At 30.7% G+C, this 16,903-nt stretch overlaps 1 protein-coding gene across 6 annotated transcripts; it reads left to right on the top strand.

The window, feature by feature from the left end:
* The first annotated feature begins 5,808 nt into the window (after positions 1–5,808).
* On the top strand, positions 5,809–9,963 carry LOC100788303 (ethylene-responsive transcription factor RAP2-7). Of its 6 annotated transcripts, none has more exons than XM_006592179.4 (10): positions 5,810–6,834; positions 7,017–7,042; positions 7,179–7,209; positions 7,338–7,425; positions 7,510–7,655; positions 7,869–7,913; positions 8,027–8,130; positions 8,237–8,361; positions 8,780–8,893; positions 9,539–9,963. In XM_006592179.4, exons 1-10 carry the CDS (start codon positions 6,311–6,313, stop codon positions 9,815–9,817), a joined length of 1,482 nt encoding a protein of 493 aa, XP_006592242.1. In that variant the 5' UTR covers positions 5,810–6,310; the 3' UTR covers positions 9,818–9,963. The 6 variants fall into 6 exon arrangements, with proteins under 6 accessions (XP_040863362.1, XP_006592242.1, XP_006592245.1 ...); XM_006592182.4 differs by lacking the exon at positions 9,539–9,963 and adding an exon at positions 9,087–9,519; XM_006592180.3 differs by having other exon boundaries at positions 5,811–6,834; positions 9,542–9,963.
* The last annotated feature ends 6,940 nt before the right edge of the window (positions 9,964–16,903 follow it).

Genomic DNA, 16,903 nt, shown 5'->3' with positions numbered 1-16,903 from the left:
ATAGTTTTAGTATTGAATTAACTTTAAACACTTCTAGCTTTTTATTTATAAAATATAAAAAAATTTAAAACTACATAAACTTATTATATTATTATTATTATTATTATTATTATTATTATTATTATTATTATCATATATAATAAAAATTAAAAAAAATAAGAAAATCCTATCATGTGTAAAAAAGGGTAAAAATAATTTTTTTTATCTTAAATAGAAAAGATTAAAAATAAAATCTAATAAATGTTCAAGAAAAAAAATAATGAATATAAAAGGCTAGAAGTTAGTATTTTAAAAAATGAAACTTGAAGTACCATTTCAAAAAATACTAGAAACTATTAAAAAGAATTGTTTCCTAGTAAAAAAATTAGTTTGAGTGTTCGAAAAACAAACTTTTTCTAATAACTTTTAACGTTTTTTTAACTCTACTTGAAGTAACATTTTTTTAAAGCATTAGTTTCTTGCTTTTAAAATTTTCTTTCATTTTTATCCTCAATATATTTATCCATTTTTCTAGTTGCTCTTTTTAAATAAATAATGATTATAATTTTTATGTCATTTTACACTTTTTAACTAGTTCAATAGTAAATTTTACCAAATACTTATAATGTAGGCTATGTTCGGTAAAACTAACTGAAAGCTTTTAGTTGATAGGTGGAAGGTGAAAAACTAACTTATTAAATTATAAGTGTTTGATAAAACTAAATGTTGAAATAACTTGAAAGTATAAAATGATATAAAAATAATAAAATTGTGATTTATTTAAAAAGTTAATGAGGAAACTTAATAAATGTATAAAGGATAAAAATTGAAGAAAATATAAAATGTTAGAAACTAACATTTCAAAAAATGTTATTTCAAATAGTGTTTCAAAAAACACTAAAAACTATTAAAAAAACTTGTTTATCAAACAACATTTCAGCATGTAAATTTTTTTATAAATTAGTTAAAATACCTTACCGAACATAATTTTAATAAGCTAATTTTTTAACTTTTAATTTTTAATTACTAGCTAACATTTTAACTTTTAACTACTTTTATGGAACATAACTTAAAGCAGTCAAATAAATTTTTCCGCTAATAAAAAAATTAAAAATAAATTAAAACGTTTTTCCTAGGGCGTAAGCCTATTCACACATGAAAAGCTTTCCATATGCACAAGATGAACAAATATTTTGCCACAAATTAATAAGATTTTGTATAGATCAAAGGTTTTATGTTTAGTTTTGGAGAATTCAGCTGCGCGTTAAAGATTTAGATGTGGAATTTAATTAAATGTTGTATTTTGATACTAGCGGCCTTTGATAATAAAAAAAAGAAAGAAAGATTCAATTTTTCCTACAACGTAAATACGTAATAGCGTAATGGATTACATTTATAGTTGACCTTTTTTTTTATTTAAAAAAAACGGTGTGTATAAGTTTTCAGTTCCATGCCAGTTTATTATTTGTAAACACATCTCAATCTCAATATATAAAATAAAATTAGTAATTGAATTTAACATTTCACAATATGATAATTAATTATTAATATAATGTTAAACACACATATTCTTAAGAAATTAACCAACATATTTTCTAACAAGTTGTTTATTGTTATTGATTTCTAAATTTACAAATTTTGTAAGCCCACTTCTTATTTAATGAGTTATATTTATGATTTTTTTAGTTTTTTTTTATAATTTTAATAAATATGAAAGAATGTGTTAGAATGAGTGTATTAGAAAATAAGTTTCTAGTACTTTTTGTACGATGTAATTTTCTAGAATTTTCAATTATAGAAAAATAATATGATCTTAGAAATTAATTAATGATTTTCACACATGTTAAGGAATAACACATATTTTTTTCGTGATGAAGATTCTGTGTACATTTTGATTTGCTTGAAAAATGAAAAAGACAATATTTTCTAAACACTAGAGAGGGAGTAAAAAAATATAAAAATAATAAGATTTATGATGTGATGGAAGAAAAAAAATAAAGAAAAATAAGAAATATTAATAAAGTGTTTAAAATTATAAGTGATTCATTCCCCCTATTTTGTTATTTGCGACTTCCTTCTACTCACTCTTTCATGACAGTGAGGGTTAAAATAATATACCAATAACTAAACGGACCATCTTTTATATGAATGGAAACTAACCTCTTAAAACCATGACTCCCATAAAAAATAACAACTATCTTTATAATCTTCGGCTTAAACCCATTTGCCATTTAATCCTTTATTATTTATTATAACTAACATGTCTCTCACGTGAGAAATAAAATCTTACACTTCTCACATAACATAATAACAAAATTAGATCCCTTTCAACCTATTCCTTCATGGGAAAAGAAGAAGAAGAACACACGTAATAGGGAGGGGAAGCCAAATGATGGAGAGAGAAAGATAAATTAGATAGAGATACAAAGGCTTAAGAGAAAGAAATGAGAAAACCACTAAAGGATTTGGGTCTACAATATTAGTAATATTCAGGATAAATATTCGTTTTGATGCTGGAATTTGTCAAACATTAACATTAGATCCTTGAAAAAATAAAAAATAATTTTTTTATTTTTAAATGTGTAAAATGTACAATAAATTTTTTATACGATTAATTTTTTTTTATTAACTCAAATAATCGTGCCTACATAATACCTTTAGTGATGATATGACAACTAATGATTGTCATGTATCATCTTTATGATTGTCACTTGTAAAAAAATGACTTTTCAATCTGATTTCTAAATTTAGTAACTATTTGTCATTTTAATCCCTAAACATATTGACTTATTGACATTTTGGTTCATGAATTTAACAAGTATTGTCATTGTAAAACTTATAAAAGGAAGAAAAATAAAAGTGTTATAATCACTTTCTTACATATCCTTTTAATAGGGGCAAATGTAGTAAATCTTGTCCCTATTTTTTTTTTCTTCAAATTTTCATATCGTTGTTAAGTGATTGAATATTAGAGGACATGACCCCATATAAGTTGAAAATATAGTTCATCCATTATATTCTTAATGGAAAAGGTAGTTATTATGTGTCATATTGAAGTACACTCATAACTGCGAAATATAAGCAAATTTGATAGTCAATTTGGATTAATAAATGAGTGTAATTTTTTTAATTTATTATTGTTTTTAAGGAAATAATAAAGAAATTAACATCTTTGCTAATTTTGATTAACAGAATTCAAAAGAAGAAGATTTCAAGTGTTTTAAAGGAAAAATTGATCCAAAAACTAGAAAAAAAGGCCTTGAAGAGAAACTGAAGAAGTAGACAGCTCGCTTAGCTTGTCAGTAGGCTTAGTGCGTTCACGCGCTTAGTGCACAACTCAGGCTTAGCATGCGGAAAAGTCCATAACGAAGTCCAAACGCGCGTTTAGCGCGAAGTCGACGTGAAAATTAAGCTACTTAGTGCCTATATAAGGAGGAGGAAGCAAAAGGGAAAGACACACCGAGCCTGAGAGCTATCCAAAGCCTGGGACCTATCCCTTAGGAAAAACCGTCTTTCTTAGTCATTTTTCCTTTTCTTGTTATTGGTCATCCATCCCTTTTTTCTGTTAGCCTCTGAAGTGTAAAGTCTCTCATGACTATGAGAGACTACACCCCTTGTTGGAGCCTAGTAGTAACCCCTTGTAATGTAACTACTCTTCTTATTTATTAATATTATTTTTTTTGTGTTTTTTATTGTTATTGTGTGGCTTGGTCATCCATGCATATGTTTTTAGGGATTATTCATTAAGAATAAGAAATAGTAATGTCTAAAGAACTGGAAAAAGACATCTCAACATTGCATTGCTAGGGATAGATTGACTTTGTTGTACTTCTGCATACATCTTTATACTTAATGTTGTTTATGATTCCATCTTTACAAAGGGATTTGAGAGAGAGAATACATAAAGTAGACTCTTCATCGTGAGGGATCAGGGTTGAGCATATTAGTATATGTGGGCGGAAATTGGGAAAACAATTAATAGTGAAAAACATTAATATTGCATTAAGGATAATTAGGCATACTAGGCCCCAACATATTTGCATTATGAAATCATCCTTTGGATTCATCTTTGTTTATTTTATTAGTGTTGTCTTTTTAAATTTAATTTCTTTCATTCTCTTTATTTCTATTCTACTTCCTCTTATATTGCTTACAAATTGGATATTTCTCAACGCAAGTACAAACAAAATTCTTGTGGATTGACACTCAGTCCTCCGTTTTAATCTTTACTACTTGTGATAAAATTGATACACTTGTATAAAATATAATTCATTCATTATATTAGTCATGTTGAGATATATAAAATAAAAGAAAATACAATAAAATGGGAAAAATAAAAAATATCTAATTTCGTCTTAAATTTTAATAGAATAAAATGATCCATTTTGAATATCTTTACTTTTAACTCCCTCCTTAATTAAATAAATATAATGGCATTTTAAAATAAATTATTTGTTAGTATCTATATATTTACACAATATACATTTTTAATTTGATTCTTATGAAAAATTTATTTAACTTTTATATGTTTAATTATTTTCAATTTAGTTATATTGTTGTTTGTCACTCTTATAATATTATTTGCTAGAATTATGGTTTAATAAAATATAATAAATACAATAGTGATTTTAAATATAAAATATAATATTTTTTATTTTTATATTTGACAAATTTTTTTATTTATTTTTCATCACCATAAATAATTATTATCACTATAAATAAATGTTATTTATTATCATTATGCTAATAATTTTATGTAGTGTAAGACAATTAAAAATTCAAAAATTTGTTTAGGAACACAAATGACAATACCTGATTAAGTATGGGAATCAAAATGTCACTAAATTGTTAAGTTCAGATATAAAAAGAAAATTAATTTTTTTACATGTAACAATTATTAGTTGTCATTTTATAAAATTTTAATTTTTCATCTTTTAAGAATTTAATTTTCAGCGTCTAACAAATTCATTAATAAAAGTGAATTTTCAGCGTCTAACAAATTCATTAATAAAAGTGAGTATTTATCCTAATATTTATATTTTTCTAAGACTAACAATTAAGTTTTCCATACATATCACTAATATTATAGATTAGAATCCTTTAGTGTATAATATGACAAGACATCAAATAATTAATCTGTATGATCTCTTTTTTTAATTATATTTTTTTTCATTCACAAAATTTAAACTTAAGACATTAATTAAAAATTTCAAATCAAGATCTACTTAAGTCAATAACATATTAGTAATTAGGTTGAATTTAAAAACAATCGTCAATTTTTTTTTTTTTTACCAAAGATTTTTAGGTTTTTCATTATATAAAAGTAGAAGTTTCTCTTATTTGCTTTGATAATTTTTTTTTTATTTTTTGCATTTTTGTTCATTAAAAATGATTTTAATTTTTTTAAAAAGGAACGGATCATTAAAAAAAAAAAAAAACTGGCCTGATTAATGAATGAACTAAGATCATAAATAACCTGAGTAGTGACGAGTCTGAACAAGCACACGGTTTCTTGGATTGCATTTGCATCTAAGGCAAAGCAAAATAAATACGTTCATATTCATATACTTAATTAGCATATTAATTGCGTTATTTTTCCTTTTTGAATACCCTCAACATAGCCACTTGACCATAACACACCCTCAAAAATCCAAATCAAGAAAGAACTCAACGAAGCCGATAGTTTCCTTCAACGAGACGGTGACCTTCCACATAGAGAGAGAACCAGCAACGAAAAATATCTGTTCCCTTTTTGCAATATCGGTGACCGGTCACCGAACCAACCAGTCTTCACCATGAGAGAGATAAATGTTTATATATTCCTTCCCTCTTAAAACGAGCCTCAGTACAAAAAGAAAGTGTTTCTTCGCTTCGCACTTCTCATCTCTCTCTCTCTCTTCCATGGAATCCAATAGTCGGCGACGCTTTCACTCTCTCCGGCGACGATGAACTCATCGCCGAAGAAATGAGTTCGCGCCGATTCCTTCTCTTTCCTCGTTTCGTGAGTTCCTTCCTCTCACTCCTCCTCCGTTCTCCGGTTGCCGGAAAACTTATCCGGCGTTAGAGACACGGAGAGCTCATCGCGATTCCGTTTTCTTCCTCGCTTCGTTTTCTACTTCTCTTTTTCTTTCACTTACATTGCCTCTTTCATTCGGTTGTTTCCGATCGGATCCATTTCACCGTCGCCGGCGAAGTTAGTTGGAATAAGCTTTAGCTAACTTTACTTATAAACCTTAGAAATTATTAAAATAGAAAATCGGAATTTAATAGTTAGTTTCGGTTTTTAGTTACTTAACGGCTTAACGATATAATAAAAAAAAGAAGCGCCACGATGTTAGATCTTAATCTCAATGCGGAATGGACCGATTCGTTTAGTAACGGTGACTCGCCGTTACCGTCACAGAAGTTTCCAGAGGGTTCGAGGAACCAAATGGCGGAGTCAGGGACTTCGAATTCCTCCGTGGTGAATGCGGACGGGTCCAGTAACGGCGGCGGCGACGAGGACTCGTGCTCCACGCGCGCTGACGATGTGTACACCACCTTCAATTTCGATATCCTTAAAGTGGAAGGCGCGAACGACGTCGTAACGAAGGAGCTCTTCCCGGTGATGAGTGAAGGAGCTAAAGGACACGCTACGTCGTCATTTTCAGCGAGGAATGGTTTTGTGGATCTCTCGTTCGATCGCGAAGGAGGGGACAGTGAGATGAAGATGCTTCAGCCTCAGAATCAGCCTCAGACTCAGACTCAGACTCAGCAACCAGCGAAGAAGAGTAGGAGAGGACCGAGGTCTCGAAGCTCGCAATACAGAGGGGTTACTTTTTACAGAAGGACGGGAAGATGGGAATCGCATATCTGGTTCGTGAATTTTTGTAGTAATATATGAAGTTAGCTTTGGTTTCTTTTGCTTTATAGTTGCGTTTTTCTTTCCTTTTAGGTCTTACGGGGAAGGGAATATTTAGTTTGATTTTGGTGATACATGGTTGAATTGCATCTGACTTTTTTGTTTTTTGGTCTATTTTTGTAATTATTTGCTGTAGGGATTGCGGGAAGCAAGTCTATTTGGGTATGGATTTTTAATTTATGAATTTATGATTTTCAGTGTTTATTTTAGGGTACACAGTTTTTGTACTATCTGAAATCGTTTTCTATGGTTTACTATTTTAAGCATCTTTTGACGAAATTGGTATTTGAGCTTGTAGGTGGATTTGACACGGCTCATGCTGCTGCCAGGTAGAGCTTTGCGCTTATTTTGGTTTTCTTTGTTGTAATTTTGGGTTTTAAGAAACGGTCTCTTTGTTTTCGATTTTTGAGGATTTGATTCTTGTGTTCCTCAACTGACTTGGACTTTTCTTAATTAGAGCCTATGATCGAGCTGCTATTAAGTTCAGGGGAGTTGATGCTGATATCAATTTCAATCTGAGTGATTATGAGGATGATCTTAAACAGGTTAGGAGAATCAGAAGCAATTTGTTGGATATGAAACTAGATGGTGCGTATGATTTGTTTTTTCACCAGTTTCTTACTGGGCAGATGAAGAATTTGTCCAAGGAGGAATTCGTACATATACTGCGTCGCCAAAGTACTGGTTTCTCAAGAGGAAGTTCTAAATACCGAGGAGTAACACTCCACAAGTGTGGCCGGTGGGAAGCTCGAATGGGACAATTCCTTGGCAAAAAGTGAGGACATATTTTTATATATCAACTTAAGTAGTGATCTACTGTGGTTATATGAGATATTATGAATTTAAGCACCTATTGGGCTGCAAAGTGAATTGGTTTCAGCTTAGTTCTTGATGCATCTTTATGCTTTTTCCATGTTTGGAGAAACATGCCTAAGATAGTAATATAGAGATGTGTTTTGGTTATAGAGATTGCAATGCTTTCATGCAGGTATATATATCTTGGTCTATTCGACAGCGAAGTAGAAGCTGCAAGGTCCTAGTGATACATGAATTGCATTCTACCTGCACTGAATTTTTTTCCATGAATTATCAAGCTCATTAGGCTCCATCCAACACGTATCTCCCTTTTGATTTTCTGGAAATCAGGGCTTATGACAAGGCAGCTATCAAATGCAACGGAAGGGAAGCAGTGACCAACTTTGAGCCAAGTACTTATGAAGGAGAAATGAAATCTGCAGCCATTAATGAAGGTAATACTTAATAGCAAATATCTTCTTTTACTTTTAATTTCTAAGTGATTTTCTGAATGAAAAGTGTTCATTTTGTGAAATCGGATTTATATTTTTTCAAACACAGGTGGCGGTCAGAATCTTGATCTCAATTTGGGCATAGCAACCCCAGGACCTGGTCCCAAGGAAAATTGGGGGCAACTTCACTTCCCCTCCATCCCTTACAACACACATGGTGGAAGAAGTTCAAAGGTATAATTGAACCTCGTCTTCATTTTATTCAAAGTTTATTCTAAATTAAGCGGAATGAAGGTGGATAACACTTTTTATGCTCTCATCTTAGGGTGTTCTTGATTAACCGTTCAGTTCTATTTAACACCATTGACCATAGAGATATGGATTGACGTTAGAAGTGCATTGGAAAGTGGGAAATGAATAAAACAATGACACTTAGTTTAACATAACTCTTCATATCATGATAACTGTTGAGAATGTTTGTCTGGCTGTAACGTTTTTGTAGCTCCCGGGGGGTTTCCTTGTAGCTAATTACAACCTGTTTTCCTTCGACATCATTGGTTTTTGTGGAACTTTGGGTGTTTGGTATTTGTTTTTATTAACTCTAGATGTCCTATTGAGTGATCATAATTAACATGGTTCTCTTTATCTGCAGATGGAAACCAATGTTAATTCTGGAATTGGTAATCCATCTTTGAAAAGGATGGTTGTAACTGAAGATCGTCCTTCATTATGGAATGGCATGTCTCCTAATTTCTTTCCCAATGGGGTAATCCATTTGGCCTTGATTGCTTATTTCTTTATTGAGTACTTCATTTAAAACCTTCATAGTTATTTCCTTGCTAGTGTCTTCAATTACATAGACTACCTGATCCAAAAAAATTTCATTAGAATTCTAAAGAATGCTTGACTTTTAAATGGGGTGCATACGTTACAGCAAAAGTTGATTTTTTTATGTTCAGGAATTTACTGATTAACTTCTACAGCTTTTGCTGTAATTTTTGTCATTGGACAGTCAAGGGAATTGTTGGTATTTTGTTACACATTTAATATTTGTTCCATGTTATTCAATTTTTTAACAAAATGAATTGGTCCGATATGTGTCTCAAAAGCATTACTTGGAACGGTCAGTCTTTGTAATAATCCATGGTCTCTCTTTTTTTTTGGCGGTCGGTAAAGCATGGTCATTATATCAATAAAATAAGACAATTATGGAGTTTAACTTGAGTTTGAAACGAAAGCCCATCAGAGGATTGTGATAATAGTTTCACTGAATATTCCGCCACATTCATTTTATTTATTAGTCTATCTAGAGGTTTTTGGTTATATAACATAGAACTTGGAGTGTAAACACAAGTCTATGATGGCATGTATTCTGTATGTAAAAATATCTCTAAGATTGTTACTTATTTAGCAGGAAAGAGCAGAGAGAATCGGCATTGATCCTTCAAAAGGACTCCCCAATTGGGCGTGGCAAACACATGGCCAGGTCAATGCTACCCCAGTACCATCGTTCTCTGCTGCAGCATCATCAGGATTCTCAATTTCAGCTACCTTTCCATCGACTGCCATCTTTCCAACAAGTTCTATGAACTCAATTCCCCAGAGTCTCTGTTTTACTTCATCCAGCTCGCCTACCCGCAATGTATCTGAATATTATTACCAGGTTAAGCCCCCGCAGGCACCACCATAGCTGATCTAGTAGTACAGATTAAAGGCAAACAAAAAAAAGTGTCTATGGTCGAAATTCTGTGTAATTCAGTGACTGATTGGTGTATACTGAGATTTGACACCTTCTTGTTACCTCTTTTGCTTAAACTCTAAGATCTTTGAAGCAAATGCTATTTTTAGTGCACTGGCACAACGATGTTTCTGTTTCCCACAAATTTGTTGGCAATCAAGATTCATGGTATGCACGGCAATCTTGAGATTATAGGCCCTGATTGTGCATCCCAGGAAATGGGAGAAAAGAAGGAGTATTTTTATTTTCTGTTTTAGTACTCAACCCAATTTGACATGGGATAAATCATGGTATGTCTAGTTTCTTCCTTCAATTGTATAAAACAACGGTCAATATTTCCCATGAGATTTGGGATCTCTTCACCTAGTATATGAACAGATTAATAAGGCAAAGAAGGTAGATAGGGTTACACCAGTACCACTTGCAGACGTTTCCAATGGTAGCTAAATTCATATGGCGACACTAACGTTACTATTTTTTTTATCAGGGAAAACGAAACAGACCCAAAAGAAAAAGAATTTTTTAGAATGGATAAAAATACTATACTTTAAGCAGGATACTACACGTTTTCTTTTTCTTTACCTTCATAATGGGGGCCATTAGTTTCGTTTTTGGTTGATGGTGATACATACCGGCCTATCATATCAAAATGAAAAGGAGGGGAAGAAAAATTGAACTCTATGATGATTAAGGAGCCACCCTGCAACTTTGTAGCAACGAGGATCGACCTCGTCCAATGACAATGCCAATGGGTGGCAAAAGTCACATTACACTTTGTCTAGTTGTCATGTACTAAATTGGTAGAGCAGTTTCATTCACAATTGATAGCAATTACATGAGTGGGGAAGACCAAACCTATGGAATTGGATAATGGATGTTACTATTCATATTCATATTCATATGTCATCTCTCTCTCTGTTTTATTGTACCGTCAGAAAAAAAAAAAAAGATCAGTCAATAATGTGAAAGAGTCTGTTTTCCCAGGCCTACGGGTACAGGTGTTAAGATGTTTGAGCCTTTGAGGAGAGGGGAATGTTAGGTCACGACCCCGCAAACCTGAGCTATAAGCCGAGGGTGGCAGGTCCATTAGGGCACTTGTCAGAACAGAGTTTTTGTGTGTTTATGAGGTAGGGGACCAGCCCTTAATGCCTTCTCCCTTCTTCATCTAGCTAACTCCATTCATACGCCAGAGTATAGAGGTCCTTTTGAACAATTTTCACAAATAAGCATAAATATCTTAGGCTCTTAGCTATGTATTTTAGCTTCAACTTACAGTGCCAGCTAGAGAGTTTAAACCAAAAAGGGGAGAGAAAAAAAAAAAAAAAAAACTCTTTGAAGCATCATTTTTATTATGCCCACCCCGGTGAACGGTTTTGCATATGACAATTTTTGTCAACTAAACCACATCAATATATAAGAGAGAAATTAAAAAAGAAAAAAAAAGAAAAATGAGTAGATTGATATGATAGAAAAAGATAAAAACAAAAAATAGTGGGGTAAACTAGAATTATAGGAATCTAAATTAGTCGTTCAATCTAAACTTTCATTTTTTCCCCTATTATTATAGTTTAAAACAATTATCGTTATAATTTTTCTCTATTTCATTCCCTTAGTATTGTGGTTGTAAACTTGTAATAAATCTAGGCTCTGTTTTCTTCGGGTAAACAATTGCGGATCTATTTGTTTTGAATTATTCTCAACGCCAAAAAGCTTTGCGCCTACAGAAATTTAATGCAAAGTTGCAAACATACTGTTTTATATACGCAATATATGCAAAATTTCCTGAGTTCTTTTTAAGGACGCGTAATTTCTTTTAGGAGGAATATAAAAAGTTAACAAATAAAATATGATTTATGGTCATTCATCTGTGAAGGGATATGTTCTTGGTATGGGCATCTATCCAAATGGTGACCATATTCTACTATTCTCCCACTTCTTCAATCTCTATGCTGCCAGTTCTGGCTGTTGATAACCTAAGCTAACAAATCATGTCATTTTCATGAATGATAAATGCAATTTGCACCACAAGTGTATCTTGTTTTTATTCATTTAAAATACTTTATTTGATATTTGTGAGTAAATCGTTAAATTTATGAGATTCTTATCATCGTCTTTCTTCTGGTTTTTTTGTTTGTTTCCTGCACTGGTGTTGAGTAGGGTCTTTTAACATGTCTCCATTCAGTGAGTCACAAGGAATTGTTTAGATAATTTTTTAATAAATATTTAGAAGAGAAAATAAAAAAGTAAAATTAATTAAACATTTGCTATAAATTGAATTTCTTGTATTTAACTTTTCAAAAAGTTGATTTTATTATGAAATAAGTCAACCAAGTTGCTAAAAATCTTGCTAGGGCATTTAGGTTCCATGCCAGCCATCAAGTTTTTGATTGCTTACCTTCACGTAATGATTCTATTATTATGAATGAAATGATGAGCCTTTTTCCGTAAAAAAAAAGTTGATTTTAATAATGTATAAACTAATTTTATATTGTGAGATAAGTTTCATTCTTTTTATCTTCTTATTTTATTTTTCTATAACTATTTATTAAGAAATTTATCTAGATTTGCATAAGACATCTTAAATAATGTAAATAAATATATGCATCTAGATTTGTGTCCTATGAAACAGATATTCTTCCCCCTCACTATAATTTTTTTTGTGTCCGAACCAATTTGCCATCCTAAGTTGGAGTTTCGTAGCTCTGTTTATTTACTAGGCAAAGCAAACTGCACTGCTTTGTTTTTTAGGTTTATCGTTGATCCGATTGTTAATTACATTAAAATCGCTGAGTTTTTGAGGTAGACATGTTTCTTCCTCAATATTTCTGAACAAGCCTCTAACATGTATTTTAACACGATACTTACACGATTTTGCTTATTAAAGAGGTTTCAGAGGAGATATAAGGCTACTCGAATAGTTGAAAAAGGATTAATGAAAAAAAGAAGAAGGATGAGAGACCACGTGTTCAGATCCCCTTAAATTGATATTTTCAATACAATATAGGGTGAATAATTATTTTTATCGTGGGTAGAACATTGACAAATTCATATGAAAATTTTAATTTTAGTCTTGAAAGTGAAAAAAAATATGACAAATGTATTCGTCTATTAATTTTTATTTGTTATTATTAATGAAATGAAAGAACCTATCTAATACATTTAAGGACGAATTAGTTAGCGTTCTATACATTTAAGAACGAAAAAGATTATTTACTTAAAATATAATTGAATTTTCATTTTTTTTCTCTTTTTTAATCTTTTAATTGCTAAGTATAAAATTACAATAAACACTTAAAAAAATAAGAAAACAAACATAAGTTAAAACAAAATAATAATAATATGTTGCTTTCATTGTAACAGCATTGTAAGTTAACCAAAATAAATTTATCACATTTTTATAAAATTTAAATTTAAATTTTATCTAAATATATGAGCAATTTATAAGTTTAAAGATGAAAATAAATATGTAACCTAAAATCTAACATTTGTGATAAAAAGAGGTTATTGACTATTGCAATTTGCAACGTGCATAAATGTCCTGTACGTACTTCATTAAAAAAAAAAAACATCTAAAATGTGTGGCTCCTAGGAAGACAGCACAATGTAGTTAGGAATAGAAGGACCGCCTATGTGTGGCGGGTGTTTGTTTCCCATATTTGTTTGTCTGCAAGTCAGTCCTATAATTGTTGCTATTGATGTGGGACAGTTACTTTTACTACCATTGACATTTACCATTTAGCAACGCCAAGTGGGAGGACCCCCCAAAAATACCCAATCCAATGTTTTTAAGAAGGGAGACAGTGTTTCAGCCACCTCTAATAAGGTCCCCACCTCCAACCACGCAGATCACTTTTTTTTTTTTTTATCCCTAAATATTAATTTTATTAAAAATTTAAATTCATAATTTCTTTCTTTTCTTCTTTCTTTATCTTTTTCCAATTGTTGAATTAATCTTATATTTTCTCGCATCTTAGTCTTAATCACGATAAATAAATATATAATTCATCAAAGTATGAAAAGTAGTCTCTTTTTTTTTTTTTATCTTCCTCTTTTTATTACTATTATGTAATAAGTACAAAGTATTTACTACAAATTGTTCTGGTGAGTTTGCAGATGTAACCCATATCTTATTGGATCCGTTCCTGATCATAAGTAAATATCGGCCGGTAACTATGTTTGTGTAACATCGTCATCTTTTCTCTAATGATTGATGTTAGTGGCTCACGTTTTGCTTAAAAGCACTGTTGCTTCAACCGATGGAATCACTTTCTTACAAAATTGAGGAAACCAATTCCGTGATTAAATTCTGACATTGAATGGTTCAGCACATTATTGTACGTAGAACGCATTTTGGTACCATTCGAGGAATTTCGGTGAATACCCCAGTTGCTCTTAGATTATACGGTGATGCATTTAAAAAGAAAAAAAAAATGTCTTTTGATGAAATTTAATATTTGCGAAACAACAAAGCATCTCCTATTTGATACTACTATACTCTAGGAATTGAAGCTTGGTAGTTTACACAGGTGATAGAAAGACAATAGTGAGGATCAAACCTATTCGGATTAATAGTATATCTGATTTCCAGTTTAACTTGCTCTACATGAATTTTGAGATCAAATCCAATGATTCACTGCAAACTAAACATAAAAAGAAGGGTGAAGATGCTTTTGCAAACTTCATTTTACCACCAATGCTGATTTGCAATAGATATCCAGACATGCATGCACTAAGACTTTTATAAAAAATTCACACCAAAAGGACATATTATCATTATATGATGATATAGATTAAAAAATTTGTAGAAGGATTTAATACTATTCTTAAAACCATATTATCTATTTTTAGGTATTAAAAATACATTTAACCTTAAATTATATATATATATATATATATATATATATATATATATATATATATATATATATATATATATATATATATATATATATATATATATAGGGAGAGAGAGAGAGAGAGAGAGAGAGAGAGAGAGAGAGAGAGAGAGTAGAGGAACCGTAAAGAAATAAAGCACATTATAAAAATTTGAAATTGGTACTTTCACAGTATTTATTCTAAAATACTTTCTCTGCCTCACCAATCACCATTATGTGGTGCTTTCATCCCTTTGCCAATTTGCCATTAGGGTTGTTCCGACAATGATACGACACGCCCCTCAACCTCAATAAAATCCATACGACAATGGTAAAGTCAATTTGACATATGATTCTTGGCGTTGTTCAGCCCATTGCCATCATTGTGGGTAGTTGCAGAGTCGAATCTAGCTAGCAAAAGGACATACAAAATCTCAAGACATGAAAATAAGCAGGACTAAGACTAAGTAAGAATACTGTGTTCTGTTTTATTGATTATTGTTTAGTGTTTAAAATATTTGATGAACACAATTCATTAAATAAAATTGGATTACTTATAAAAGTGAAGAAAAAATAACACCAAACTCTTGAATGAAATGTCATGTGATTGTTATATTTTAATTAATAATCTCAAATTTAATTCTTAACTATGTAATTATATTAAATATTCAAAGAGATATTTTGTCCCTCCTAATAGTCTTAATTTGACTAAAACGGGATGATATCTAATGAATAATACACATGATTTATAAAAAAAAAAATTTATAATACTCTAAATGTAATTAGACTCAATTTCTTAAAAAAGTATTTTAAGTCTGGATAATGTGAATAAGAAAAATTGATTAATAGAAGAAAGTCTATTAGAAGTGGTTACTTTGGAAATTTTTTTCAAAAATTAATAATCAATGGAACCAATAAATACTTTGAACCTATAACATAAGTAACGTGAATAGTTACATGACAACTTCCTCAAGTTTTTTTTTACATCAACTTCTCAAAGTTTAAAAGAGTGGAATGTATAACTTCTAAAGAAAATTAAATACTATTTTTCTACTGGTTAATTATTATTAAGACTTCACTAATAACTACGTAATACGTTTTACTGCTCAATACTTTTTAAAAATATTCTATCCTTTTTTTTTTCTGTCCTTCAATAATAGTGTCTATATTAATATCACTATTTTAAGATGAAAAAAAAATCACTATTTTAAGAGAAGGGCGAAAACGATAAATAAGGCGATGCAAAAAATTAATAAAATTGACAAATCTCCAAACAAGGTTAATTTTGAAATTTGAAGTTCAAATAATTTTTTAAAAATTAAAAATGATCAACTAATTTTAACAAATCCTACCATCAGTATAAATTAGTTAAAAATTACTTGTAAAAAAAGAGATAGAGGGAGTAATTATGTTCCGCAGAACTGGCTACAAAACTACAATGCGTTAGTCGAAATGTTTGTGATTTTGCCAATATTTCTACTCATTGGATAAATCTAGAATCTAATTACCCAAATTTGTTAATCGGACATCAGATATTGACAGTTACAAATACTCTCAACATTTAGCACGAGGAAGTTTATTGAAATGCCCTAGTTTTAGGATTAAGCTCAACTGACCAAAATATGCGCAGGGCTATGATTGTGTTGTAACTAGTTTTGAAATGGGTCTCGCAAAGACTTCAAAACCTGTAATCGTCTTGTCTTCTTGAACTCGAAGTCTCCTCACTTATTATTATATATGCCACTTGACAGGACTAATAATAAATGAAATTATTACATAATACAATATGTGGTCTAGAACAACTTTCATACCATAGGTTATTATTTTTTTATATAAATAAAAAAAACTGATATTATATAAAGATTGATCAGGACTGGTGACTATATAGTCTTTTTTTTTTTTTTTTTTTTACATAGCGTGACTATATAATCTTAAACCAAATAATAACTTATATAATATATGATTCCTTCGGAGTGGATCACAAAACACCCCAAGGATGCGTCTGGTCAGATGCGAGCAGGTCATAAAGCACACAATAATTCCTCTTGTTTGGAGTCAAATGAACTATGGGTTGGAGCAACAATAATTACTTCCCCAACGATAGCTTGGCATCAGATAATTTCACTAATTTACAAGCCATTAATTAAGGAGGACGGACTAAACT

Source organism: Glycine max, chromosome 12 (genome assembly GCF_000004515.6).
Source record: "Glycine max cultivar Williams 82 chromosome 12, Glycine_max_v4.0, whole genome shotgun sequence".
NCBI classification, from domain to species: Eukaryota; Viridiplantae; Streptophyta; class Magnoliopsida; order Fabales; family Fabaceae; genus Glycine; species Glycine max.
Note: the sequence above shows the minus strand (reverse complement) of the source record. Positions and strands in the feature narration are given on the sequence as shown.

Bases quoted from the DNA above. Each gene is read 5' to 3' on its own strand.
- LOC100788303 (XM_041007428.1), top strand. From the start codon at position 6,311: ATGTTAGATCTTAATCTCAATGCGGAATGGACCGATTCGTTTAGTAAC. The intron at 7,043-7,178 runs GTATGGATTTTT...TTGAGCTTGTAG, and splicing joins CGGGAAGCAAGTCTATTTGG to GTGGATTTGACACGGCTCAT. The intron at 8,131-8,236 runs GTAATACTTAAT...TTTCAAACACAG, and splicing joins ATCTGCAGCCATTAATGAAG to GTGGCGGTCAGAATCTTGAT.